Source organism: Papilio polytes, unplaced genomic scaffold, assembly GCF_000836215.1.
Source record: "Papilio polytes unplaced genomic scaffold, Ppol_1.0 DF824269.1, whole genome shotgun sequence".
NCBI lineage: Eukaryota > Metazoa > Arthropoda > Insecta > Lepidoptera > Papilionidae > Papilio > Papilio polytes.
In genome coordinates, this window is record NW_013524935.1 from 2,405,474 (window position 1) to 2,417,568 (window position 12,095).

The following is a 12,095-nucleotide window of genomic DNA, read 5'->3' on the forward strand; positions in this document are numbered from 1 at the left end:
ACCTTGATATGCCTTCATTAGATTTAAAAATATTCGAGTAAAATGGCTTTCTTGGGGTCGATTTGATAGCAAAAAATATTAATGATTAGTATTTTATTCTGAAAACCCCAGAATGAGCGTAGTATTCTAAAACTCCATATACTTTTATGAGTGTAATAGTATTTTGTGAGTTTAATATAGTTGATGTTTAAATTTGTATTCAATCATTCCTTTCATTAACGATTTTATAATAAAACGCAATGTTATTTTTTTTGCGTTTCTTGTGTTGTAAGAAACAATTTATTAACTTGAAATAATAATTGTTTATTGATTACATTATTAGTATTGTATTTATTCATGTATGATACTGTTTCTCTGAATTTTATTAAAATAAGATTATATTATATGAATAAATAAATGATGCTCTTTTATTTTTCCTACCGAAAGAGGACTATGAATTGAAAGTGCGCCAAAATAGACGAAATAGACCGGCAAGTCCTTAAAGAAGAAAGTTAATTGCAACAGTATTAAAAAGGAAAACTTCAGTTTAGTGGAATCGTGGCCAAGCGCTGGTTATGTTATGTTAAAAAATAAATGCTGAATGTACTTTTTTAATAAACCATGCTAAAAAATGACCCGGTAATGTTATTCGCGATGACGACAGATGGTATCGCAAAAATCAAAAGGAATCTTTTATTCGTAACATACTATAACTTTCACTTTGTCGGACTTTTTTCCCGCTGCCTACCCCCTATGTTCAAAAGTACAGGTTTAATAGTTTTTTTTAAGTCAAAAGTTTGAGTTTTTCAACTGTGGTTTACATCATCTGTAATTTGATCTCTGGTTTACCAATTGTCATTTGTCATTAAATGTCATTCATTCTTTTGACTTTGAAAGTGAAGGAATTTTGACGTGTTTTGCACTTTACCATGACATATAAACGAAAAAAATACCACCACGGTGACACTCATCTAAAAAAGCGATGGAGATTGAGAAATAGAAAGAAGGATCTTGATGAAATCGATAGCGATTTAAAGGAGGGTAAGTTTATTTATGTGCTTGAAATTTGAAAAATCACGTGCGATGCATTGGGATTTTAGGTTATGTACTAGGTTAATAACAAATAATATTTACTTTACAGAAAATGCTGAAAAATTACTAAATCAAAACGTCGATTTGGATTTACCTGGTGCTGCTCAGCATTATTGTCTTCATTGTGCACGTTATTTCATTGATGAACAAGCATTATCTGAACATTTTAAAACAAAAGTACACAAGAGAAGATTGAAAGCATTAGAGCTAGAGCCATATAGCATAGAAGAATCGGAACGCGCCGCTGGTCACGGTAGTTTTAAGTTTGCTAGTAAAAGAAAAATAGTTACACAAAATAATAACACAGATGTAATAGACAAGGATGGTGATGTTGTGTTAGACGACAGTACAGCAAGTAAGAAAAAGAAAATCGACGAAGATGATACGTAAGACAATTCTAAGCAATTTATTAAAATTAAGAGACTACAATCTACTAAATGTTAGATATTCAGCTCTATTCATAAATGGACCAAAAGCTACTGATACATTTGTTTATATCACCCCACATGTCGATTTTCCCGAGACTATAAAACATAAAGAATTAATTCAAGCGAATCTAGCCAAAAGAAAATCAAATATAAATTTATCAAAGGTTGAAGATCTATGGCTAATATATGAAGATCTCAAAAATAAAAGAAATGAACTTGAAGAAAAGAAGATGGAGGTTGGTAATGAATTGGCAAATTTGTTCAAAAATAATCCATCAGATAAGAATATAGAAAAATTGAAAATACAGTCCAGTCTGTTGAAAGAAAATATTAAAAAGTTAAAGGTCCCATTTTGGTCAGCTGAGGAAGCTGCCATAGTAGAATCATTAAAATTACCAAATGTTTTGCATCCCAAAACTCCGAGCCAGGAAAACAAAATTATCTTTTTGTATAAAACTCCCCCTGACAATGAGAAACATCATTTGAAGTTAGGACAAGATAATAATTTAATTAAGTTTACAAATAAGGAGAATTATTATTTAAAAGGTGATGCAGCTATCTTTGAATTAGGTGCAAAGTTTTATTTCAGTAAAATGTTAAAAGATAATGGATTTATCCAGTTCTCAAACCCAGATTTTGTTAAAAGTTTAGTTATTGAAGGATGTGGGCATGACCACACAAATCCAAGTCATACATTTATCATACATCATAATGAAGATTCAAAAGTAAATGTTGACAATCGCTTGCATTTAACAGGGGGTGGATCATTATTTTCCTTCTTAGCTTATTATGCTAAGAATGTATTGCATAGTAATGCATTACCTTTGAAGTATTTTTCAATGGGTAGGCAATACAATCCTGCTCATGACGAAGAAATAGGCCTATTCAATGTTAGCCAATCATCAGTTATATCAATGTTTATTGTGTCTAGAAATGACAAAGAATGTGATACAATACTTGAAGAAACAATAGAAATGATCAAAAATATTTACAGTAAAATTGGTTACCCTTACCGATTGAGTATTGTTTCTGCTGAGAATTTACAAATGTGGGAATCTTTGAGAGTTTCTATTGAAATGTATTCTACTTCTTTAAAGTCTTACATTGAGATAGGAAATATTTCTGTTAGTGGTGATTTTATAGCAAAGAGATTGATGTTTACCTACACTGATCAGAAACAGAGCAAATATCCGCATATAATATCTGGTACAATTTTGAATGTACCAATGTTTTTAGGTTGTGTTTTGGAGCAGAATGCTGAATTTTCCTTACCACCAGAATTCACAGTGAACAATTGGTGTATTCAATAAAATAAGTAGTTGTAAATATGAATTTTATTAGAAAAAAAACAATGTTTAAAATCTCTTTGTATCACAACATAAAAATATTTCTTTACAAGCTTTTTCTTACATAGACAACATGTATATTTTATTATACACTTCAATATTTCTTTCACAATAAAATCATTGTTGATGTGATTTTTTGTTTATTTATACATGTATAACGCCACAAACAACTTGAACAATACATTTAGTTGCGCAGAAGTCGATTTTTGGGTCTTTTTGGCGGGGCAAGGGGGGATGCGTGCGCGCGCTCTCTTGCTATTGGTTAATTAGTCGGCCTTTGCGTCCTGCTTCTTTCCCCATGTTCCGTTTACTCCCGAATACACTTATCTCCAATTTTATTGGCCCAATTTCGCTGTTACTTATTTTCGGTAATAATTGTTTATAATTTTTTCTATTGTTCTTATTCTTGAGTCTCATTTGTCTATTTTTGTTAAGTTTTATTTGCTTGTTATTGTTTTGAATTTTTGTGTTGAGTATGCCACGAAAAAGTAACATTGTTCTAAAAAGACAAGTCAGGAAAATAGTATATGATGTATATTGTTTCATGAAACAAGTATCATCTAAAGAAATTGCACAAGCTGTTTATGCATGTCTGTCATGTTCTTAAAGTTTAAAATTGATTTTTTTCATTCCTTATTAATACTAATACTCAAAATAGGTCAATTATTTTGTCTAAAAGTGTACGTTCGCGAAGCTTCCCCCACTACGCCGCTTTTTGTTCAAGAAGTTTGCCGGGCGTTATACAATGTCACAATGTTCTATTAAATAGTAACTAAAAACACAATTTCTACTTAAATGCTAACCTTAAAATCACTTCTTACCCAAGTTGGTTCCAAGGGATCTATTGGGGATTTCATACTCATCTCAATTATATCCATTTCCCCGGTTTTTGTTAACAGAATTATGGTATGTGTTCTGCAAATTGACAATTTTTATGTAACTAATTAGTGATTTTGAACCAATCTATTATTTTAACATAAAATGTAAATATTGAAAATTGGTAACTTTTATAAATATTGTATTAATTTATATATTTTTGAAGTGTCTCCACTTGAAAATTCATGAAAGAAATTAGAATAAGTCATAAGGATAATCTTACCTTGTACCATATCTTGCCTTTGGTATTTTTACAAAAATTGAGCTTAGCTCTTTAAAAATTTGTGGCCTTCGTTCTTCCAATTGTGGATCGGGCAAATTACTAAAATTTAATATTACTTTTTTACATATCAGACACCATTTAAAGAAATAACAAATTATTACCAGCATATACCTTTTGAATTCATCTTAGTAAATAAAAACATAATACATTGAATAGGTAATATATTTTTTGGACATTTTACCTCTTTTCAGATTTCAACACAGCTATTAATTCTTCAATTAACTTGTCTTTGTTATTTATTTTCTTATATTTATTGCAAGCATCTTGTAATTTACACTTTCCAGCCTCCACTTTGGTTAATGGCTGATCAGGGAGACTATTACTAAAGCCTAAGTATTGATCATGCCATTGTTTTAATTCATTATTTCCATTATTGTAGGTCTGTACAGTAGGTATTACATTACTGAAAATAAGAATTATGTTAAAAAGTGTGAAAGGTTTACCTTGTAAATGTTTAAAAAGCACCTAAAATGTACATAAACTTTTATTGCATCTAGTGTACCATGTTACATTACGGACAATAGGTAGTTTTAAGAAATACCACAAATGTATAAAAAATTAAAATTATACATTACATTATTACACACCCAAACTCAACAGCAACTAATACAAATTCATTGCATTCTTGAAAATGCTGTTTCATAGAATCAACAAAACTAATTAATTTTATATCACCCTTAACATAGTTTTCAACAACTTTACCTCTACCTGAAAATAAAAATTGATTTGGCAAAAACATTGATAATAAAAAATCTCTAGTTTTAGCTTCCTATTAATATGAACACACCATCACCAACAAACCTCACTTTTAGCATTATCCTTATGTACTCCAGGCAAATTAAGCAGTAGTCCTATTTTTTTGTTATAAGTAGATAATGCAAGCCAAGTTCCCCCTTCACATCCAGTTTGTAAATCTCGCCCTAAAAGTTGAGAAAATGATACAAAGTACATTGTTGTAGTTCATTAATTGTTACCTATGATAAATTTTCTTGAAACTCGTTGAAAACCTTTACAAGAAATCAACATACCTCCATAAATATTAACATCTTCCTCCCAAGGGCTCATGTTTTGTGATGGCCTGTCATAAAATTCATCTCTGTTGGATATAAGTATTAGTTTATATTCACTGTCGGCATCATTGGAGCCTACATATATAAATACTATACACATTTTGATTGAGATCTCTCAATTACAACAAAGAATTTTCGGGTGATAACCGATAACAGTCGTTATCTATTCTAATGAAATCAAGCATAATTGCACTGATAAGGCATTTAAAGTTTTGCCAAATACCAAAAACCTATACATATTATTTGATGTAATATATTTCTTTTTCATGCGTCTTGCGAAGGATTAATATTTTTAGTATTACGGTTAAAAATTGTTTGTTTTTTAGTTAGATAAGGGAGATAAGAATTGTATCTGTCACTGTCATGTGGGAAATAATTAGACTTTATGACATGTAGGTATAAAAGGACGCGTACAACTTAGTAAAAGTGAGTTATTACTGTTTATAAATTATACTTATTGTTAAAAACCTAAATTACAATTAAATATATGTAGTTCTCACAACATTGGCAATTATTATAATTAATTTATTCTAATTTTCCTTTTTGTGTCTACTCTGTGTCTTTTGTCTGCTGTCAGCTGTCAATTCCAATTTTCTATTTGTTTACGTTTGCGAACCAAAGTTAAAATTGAAAAAATAAATGTGTAAAGTTGTTACAAAAAGCATATCATAATATCGGTTAATTTATAATTAACACAAGTAAATAACTAAAATGGAAAATCTGAAAAATATTTGGAAACCAGAATGTGAGTACCTGTAGTGACAATTAATAATCAGTTTACGAGTAAATAAAATATCTAAAACCCTTTTTTTATCGACAGTATACCGTATTCAATTAGAAGCACCAGCGCCTAAACGATTAATTTGTGAAAATTGTGAGGACCGTCCTGAATTTTATGGTAAAGAGTACCATGGTATTATAGGACATAAGGAGGCATCGCTTTTACTCGAGAATGAGCCCAACGGAGCGTTCCTAATTAGAAAAGGCAATCAGCACAATGAATTCTATACTTTAACTTGGAGGTTTGTTAGATTTAAATATACTTAAAAAAGACATGTTTCGTGTTTAAAATCTTCTTAATTTTTTAATGAAAGAATAAGAAAACAACATTCATAGTTGAATGAGATTCAAATTAGAGAAATTGTACTAATATTTTAAAAGGGTAAATTATGGCAATCCACACAATATGTAAAATCAAATATTACTTTTTATTTAATAATAAAAATACTATGTCTTATTTATGTATTTCAGATTCAATGATAAAATCCATCACTACAAGCTTTATTATGATGGAACACATTATATTAAAGATAAAAGATATGACACTATATATGACCTGGTAGCTGATGGCTTGATAACATGTCACATGGAAATCAAAGCTCACCATATTCTTGAGATGATAAATTCTAGAACAAGTTACACCGATAGCCCTTATGTCACACTAAATAGACGGAAGATGAATACATTGTCACAGATGCATAAGTAAGTATTATAAACAATAGCAAAACATAAGCAAGTATCTTTATATTAAAAGATTTTTGTTTATAGTCCAATTGGCATTGACTAACCTAGTAAATGAGATGGAAAACTTAATAGACTAAAGTTTAGATTGTTATTTGTGTATCAAAACAGGTTAATTGATCTCTATGAAATTTGGTTCAAATATTTGGAAGGATACATAGGCATACTTGTTAAGTTTTTTTTAATTCTGTTGAGAAAAATTTACTTTTATTTTGGGAAGTTGGACAAAAAGGTAGTATAACTTTAAAAAAGTCTTTTTATTTGTTATAAATCTGCACTGTCTATATCTAATAGGCTTAATTTAACATGAGTTTTCTATGGAAAATCCTGTACAAAACCATATTTCATCAATTCAATAAAAAAGTGAGGGGTTGAAAAGAAATTTTATAAACTATAGGTTTTATTTACATTTTGTCTTCTTTCAGAGCATCAAATAGATCAAGTCCAATCATTAATAGATTGGATGCAACACAGTCTGATGTTACTGTGAAAAAGTTGAACTATGATCTCACACCAACTATAGAAGATATTCCATTATTGTACAAATACTCTAAGTCACACACATTCAAAGTTCACACATTTAAAGGACTTAATTGGTGCGAATTGTGTGCAAACTTCCTATGGGGTTTTACTGCTCAGGGTGTAAAATGTGAAGGTATTTATGCAACCTTGTATTTATTTTACAATTGAACTATAATCCCAAAATATGTAGTGGATTACTTTTTAATAATACTGTCATATTAAGTAATTAAGTAGTCTGAAAGAGAGCCTGAAACTGAAAATATAAAATCCAAGCCTAGGGTGTTACAAATGGCTTCTTTATTAAATAAATTTTAATGATCATAAAGAAATTAATTCTAAGTTGAGAAGATTAGCAGAAATTAATTTAAAAAAAAATTAAACTTCTTGTTTAAGATTGTGGCTTCATAGCACATTCGAAATGTTCGGAGCGAGTTCCCAACCATTGTCTGCCAGACTTGAAGAAGCTCCGCGGTGTGTTCGGTATTGATTTGACGACGTTACTGAACGCTCACTCCAGTACTTTACCTTTTGTCGTACGAAAATGTGTGAATGAAATTGAAGCCCGAGGCATGGACTCGGAGGGTATTTACCGTGTGTCCGGATTTGCTGATGAGATTGAAGCATTGAAAATGGCCTTTGATAAGGGTATGTATGAAATTCTAGCTTCGATCGGAAAATAAAGGTTGATTACGAATGTAAATTGAAAAAAAAAAAGCATTGGGAGATTATGTATAAGGTGAATTTTAGGACAATTTAAACTCTTATTAGAAAAGGATGGAGGAGGAGAGTTGGATTTTAAATTTACCATAATATTTTTTAATCGATGTTTTGAATTGAAAAAAAAAAATCGTTGCAAAGGACATATTTTATTTTGCTTCAGATGGCGAAGCGACGGATTTAAGTGTTTACAGTAATATAAATGTGATAGCAGGTACTCTAAAATTATATCTCCGATTACTTCCTGTGCCGCTCATTACGTACGAGGTGCATCCCAAGCTCGTAAGTGCCATACGTAAGTATCTAGAAATATATTTTTTTAATTGATGTAATCTGGAATTTGGGTATTTGTTTGTGTTCTAAGGGTGGGTAGATACCATTGATATGATCTAATTCAAAATATTTTTTTATCTGTTTTACATTTTTTTTACTCATAAAGGCGGGAGGGGAGAGTTCAACCGCTCCCTATCGTCCCTGGCGACATCCAGGACTGGTCTATATGTAAAGCGCTTTCACCCACAAATATTTAGTGATATTCTGTGTTGTAGAAATGAAGACAACGAGTCTTCAAGTGACGATGCTCCGGGAGTGCTTGGACCTGCTGCCGCCAGCGCATTTCAACTGCCTGCAGTACATGGTCCAGCATTTACATCGGTATGTTCTTTCATAATAATTAACAATAAAGCAATATTGCCGTGAAAATATAGTATTAGAATAATTTGATACTTGTAATTTTTCTTACCAGCGTGTGTCAACTAGCGGAGGTGAATAAAATGAGTGCACACAACTTGAGCACGGTGTTCGCGCCCACTCTAGTAGCTACTCCACAGGCCATTTCTGACTTAGCGTCAGAGATACGAGCGCTGCAGACTCTCATAGAGTATTGTCCACAGATATACTACGGAAATAAGTAAATACAGTCGGTTCTAGCATTAGCGGAGCCCTGGGTACCCCTTAACTGCAATATAAAAGCCTGGACGTCCTTATATGCGCGATTTACACTTGGCTAGTACAGTTGGTCAGTAACACTCCGATGGGACAGTCAATTAACTGGCAGAGTGTGAATGCTAATAGGCCAATGAGTGTCTCTTGCCGTCGACTGTCCAACTGTTCTGGCCAAGTGTGAACGGGGTATTATGTCGCTTTTGGCGTCTATTTATGTTAAATGTATGGAACATGGCCATCGTTGCATTATTTTATATTTTTAAAGGAAATGTCTTCACTCTGTGGTAATTATGAGATTTACATACTTCAGAGTATCATGAGAATAGTTTTTTTGGAATATAAGTATTTTGGATAATCCAGAGACACTAATATTTATTAGTAAAACTGAATAATTTATACAATAATGGATAGCAATATCTCATATGATAGTAGTACCTAAGTTAATATAAAAATAAAGTCTGAATAAGGTTATAAGTTGATATATTCATCAATGTATTAAGTTTTTTTTTTATCGGAAGCTGGCAATTTCTCATAGACTGTGAATGAATGACATAATGTTTTCATAGAATAAAGTTGTAATGTAGTGTAAACCAGTGATTCCCGAAACTGTTCTATGCAGACCCAGTTTGATAATTTTTAGTACCTGGTACTTTTATCTTAACTTGAATTTAAACAAAATAGGTTTTTATAATAAAAATCTTATCGTCTAAATCTAATCTATCGTCATGGAACTAATTTACTTAATATATTTTTTTTTAATTTAAGCTGTGGATATAAAATATATTGCTTATGTATTCACATGTTATGTATTATGGTTTCTGTTATAGATTTAGTACTAATAGTCTGTTATATAAAATGTGAGCGTCATATGTCAAAAATTGTGATTTCGTCATACTTCTCTTGTAAGTAAATTAAAATGTAACATTTAAATTGCGTAAAACAAAATTGTAGACTTAAATAATATAATCCATGAGATTTTTTATACTTTTATATTTAACTTAAGCTTATGAATACTTAATAAACTGTATTATTTTTTTCTTTTCTTTTTAGGTTTACTGTTTTCTGTATCAGATGTGTCTGTTTGAAACTTTTTCAAATCGGCACAGAATAACACCTGAAACACAAGTTTTATGTAAAAACATTAAAAAAAAATCGTATATTCCAAATGGTTGAAATAAAGATGGGAACCAGAAATAATTTAGAATATGTCTGTCAAATGGTAAAAAAAAAAAATCGTGAACTGTGAACTTAATACCGGTAATCTGTGCCTTTAACTATTGTTTTATTAGTGGTTTAATAGCTGGGGTTCTTCGGAGATCTAGGCTGGCTGGAGTAATCCACGTCGTGTTCCTCACGCAAAATACGCGCTTGCCGTAGAGTTGCGGTAACTGTACCCCCTACTACTACTAGTGGTTTAATATAAATTGAATTTTTTATTTGAAACTTACAGTATGAGCCCAACCGGCCATGTCACCGTAAAGTTGTCTAAAATGATCACCAATCTCTGTATACATTTTATCAGTAACATTTTTCTTTCCCCTCAGATGTGGTAAGTAGTTGTGTGCAGCTATCTGATACACATGAGTGTCCACTGGTAATGCTTCTAGATGGTTTAGGGACATTAAGCATATGCAATCTGCTACCTGAAATAGTTTTTATAGATAGAATAAGAATCGGCATATTTTTTTATTTAAAGTTTGTTATTGTCCATGATTCTGTCTGTGCAGGTTTAAAAACAGTTCTAGAGATACATCGTAACAAACATCCATCTATACATTAAAACTTTCGCATTTAAAATAGCAAATATTTGTAATTTTACTAATATAACTCCTTAACACGGAGTTATGGAGGACAAGTTAATTATTATTTTAACCAAAATAATGTTACTAGGAAATTTAGTTTTAATTCACCCTGTCTTTACCTAGGTAGGAAAGTATACCATCTGATTTTTTGCTTATATGTATTTTCCCATTACAAAAATAACATTGTTTAAGATATTACCTTTGGCCCAATGCCACATAGTTTCATAAGTTCTTGTCTGGCTTCTTTATATTTCATGTTCTGCAAGGTGTCAAACCATTCCTCGCCACCCCATTCAATAATTTGTGCAGCTGACTTTTGTATAAACTTTGCCCGATAGCCAAAACCAAGTTCACGTAATTTTGCTTCAACCTAAAAAATTAACACTCAATTTCCTCATTTTACAACACATTATCTCATTCACTTTATAAAAGTATTATGAAGTTCCATGTCACTATTTAAATGTATGAAAGAGAAAAATCAATTTTTTCCATTTTGAACATTTCTATTATCCTTTACCTGTGATCCTGACAACTTGTTGACATCAGGGAAGGAATAATATTTTACACCATCATATTCACATATTTCTTCACCATAAAAAGTACATAACTTTTCTACCATACTTGATATCCTGAAATAAAATTGTGATCAACACAATAATGTGCTATTTACTTCAGTTTATTGAGTAATATTACCTTGATATATGATTATTTTGGCTGCAAATAAAAGAAAATAGATTCTCAACCGGCTCCTGGGCAAGCATTCTGATACCATAAAACTGTTTACATGCAGCCTTAAAAATTTCATCCTTTTCTGACCACTCATCATAATATTTCGTTAATGGGAGTTCCAGACGAAAATACTTTTTCAACATCGCCTCAAAATATTCATATTTCAGTTTATACATGTCTTTACTCGTTTTCGCTTTTATGTTACTTTCCGGAGGTTTTTTTAATGAACCAATAATTTGATAATGTAAGCAGTCTTCAGTGTGTTTCAATTTCCATACAGTTTTACTAAATACACCTGTCCACTCATCCTTGTCCTTATTATAGGTCCACCTAAAATAATTTTGCAATATTCTTTGTTAAAGCTCGATTTAAAAGTAAGATAAATTTTAAAAGTAACGTAAAAGTTACCTGAAACTTTGACCGCCATTTAGTGTACCAAGCAATTGTAGTTCATTCCGATTACAGAGTAATTTGTTCCAATTCATAGTGAAATAGATCAAATGTTTTATTTTAGGAATGTCGTATAATATGTTAAATATTGTGAATTGTTTGAAATTAAATATCAATAACAATAACAAATATCATTGACAGCTGACATATTTGTGATTGTCAATGTCAGTTGGTTGTCAACAGTCATAGATCATATATCACCTGACAGATCTTTCCTTGGATGGCTAGGGCTGCCGAATATAATTCACAGAGTACTTTGTAACATACTGAAATAGAGACCAATCTTCGGCCTAAAATTGGGTAACACGAAGAAAAGCGCCATCTGTATTTCATAG

General features: G+C 31.0%; 4 protein-coding genes across 5 annotated transcripts; 2 read left to right on the forward strand and 2 right to left on the reverse strand.

Annotated features, from left to right (window-relative positions):
- The first annotated feature begins 849 nt into the window (after positions 1 to 849).
- LOC106106240 (zinc finger protein 593 homolog) lies at positions 850 to 1,595 on the forward strand. Its single transcript, XM_013286794.1, has 2 exons — positions 850 to 1,020; positions 1,121 to 1,595. Exons 1-2 carry the CDS (start codon positions 909 to 911, stop codon positions 1,459 to 1,461), a joined length of 453 nt encoding a protein of 150 aa, XP_013142248.1. The 5' UTR covers positions 850 to 908; the 3' UTR covers positions 1,462 to 1,595.
- A 1,511-nt stretch (positions 1,596 to 3,106) lies between these two features.
- On the reverse strand, positions 3,107 to 5,438 carry LOC106106201 (transport and Golgi organization protein 2 homolog). 2 transcript variants are annotated; one of them, XM_013286752.1, is made up of 7 exons: positions 5,033 to 5,438; positions 4,811 to 4,924; positions 4,580 to 4,712; positions 4,186 to 4,407; positions 3,945 to 4,043; positions 3,667 to 3,760; positions 3,107 to 3,344 (listed from the first exon to the last, which is right to left on the reverse strand). In XM_013286752.1, exons 1-7 carry the CDS (start codon positions 5,172 to 5,174, stop codon positions 3,294 to 3,296), a joined length of 855 nt encoding a protein of 284 aa, XP_013142206.1. In that variant the 5' UTR covers positions 5,175 to 5,438; the 3' UTR covers positions 3,107 to 3,293. The 2 variants fall into 2 exon arrangements, with proteins under 2 accessions (XP_013142206.1, XP_013142213.1); XM_013286759.1 differs by having other exon boundaries at positions 4,592 to 4,712; positions 5,033 to 5,436.
- A 216-nt stretch (positions 5,439 to 5,654) lies between these two features.
- On the forward strand, positions 5,655 to 9,124 carry LOC106106162 (beta-chimaerin). Its single transcript, XM_013286712.1, has 8 exons — positions 5,655 to 5,819; positions 5,895 to 6,096; positions 6,326 to 6,556; positions 7,021 to 7,250; positions 7,511 to 7,762; positions 7,998 to 8,129; positions 8,383 to 8,488; positions 8,580 to 9,124. Exons 1-8 carry the CDS (start codon positions 5,786 to 5,788, stop codon positions 8,746 to 8,748), a joined length of 1,356 nt encoding a protein of 451 aa, XP_013142166.1. The 5' UTR covers positions 5,655 to 5,785; the 3' UTR covers positions 8,749 to 9,124.
- A 626-nt stretch (positions 9,125 to 9,750) lies between these two features.
- LOC106106172 (N-glycosylase/DNA lyase) lies at positions 9,751 to 11,948 on the reverse strand. The gene is made up of 6 exons (XM_013286722.1): positions 11,719 to 11,948; positions 11,275 to 11,640; positions 11,099 to 11,210; positions 10,781 to 10,951; positions 10,228 to 10,422; positions 9,751 to 9,893 (listed from the first exon to the last, which is right to left on the reverse strand). Exons 1-6 carry the CDS (start codon positions 11,793 to 11,795, stop codon positions 9,807 to 9,809), a joined length of 1,008 nt encoding a protein of 335 aa, XP_013142176.1. The 5' UTR covers positions 11,796 to 11,948; the 3' UTR covers positions 9,751 to 9,806.
- Positions 11,949 to 12,095: the final 147 nt, after the last annotated feature.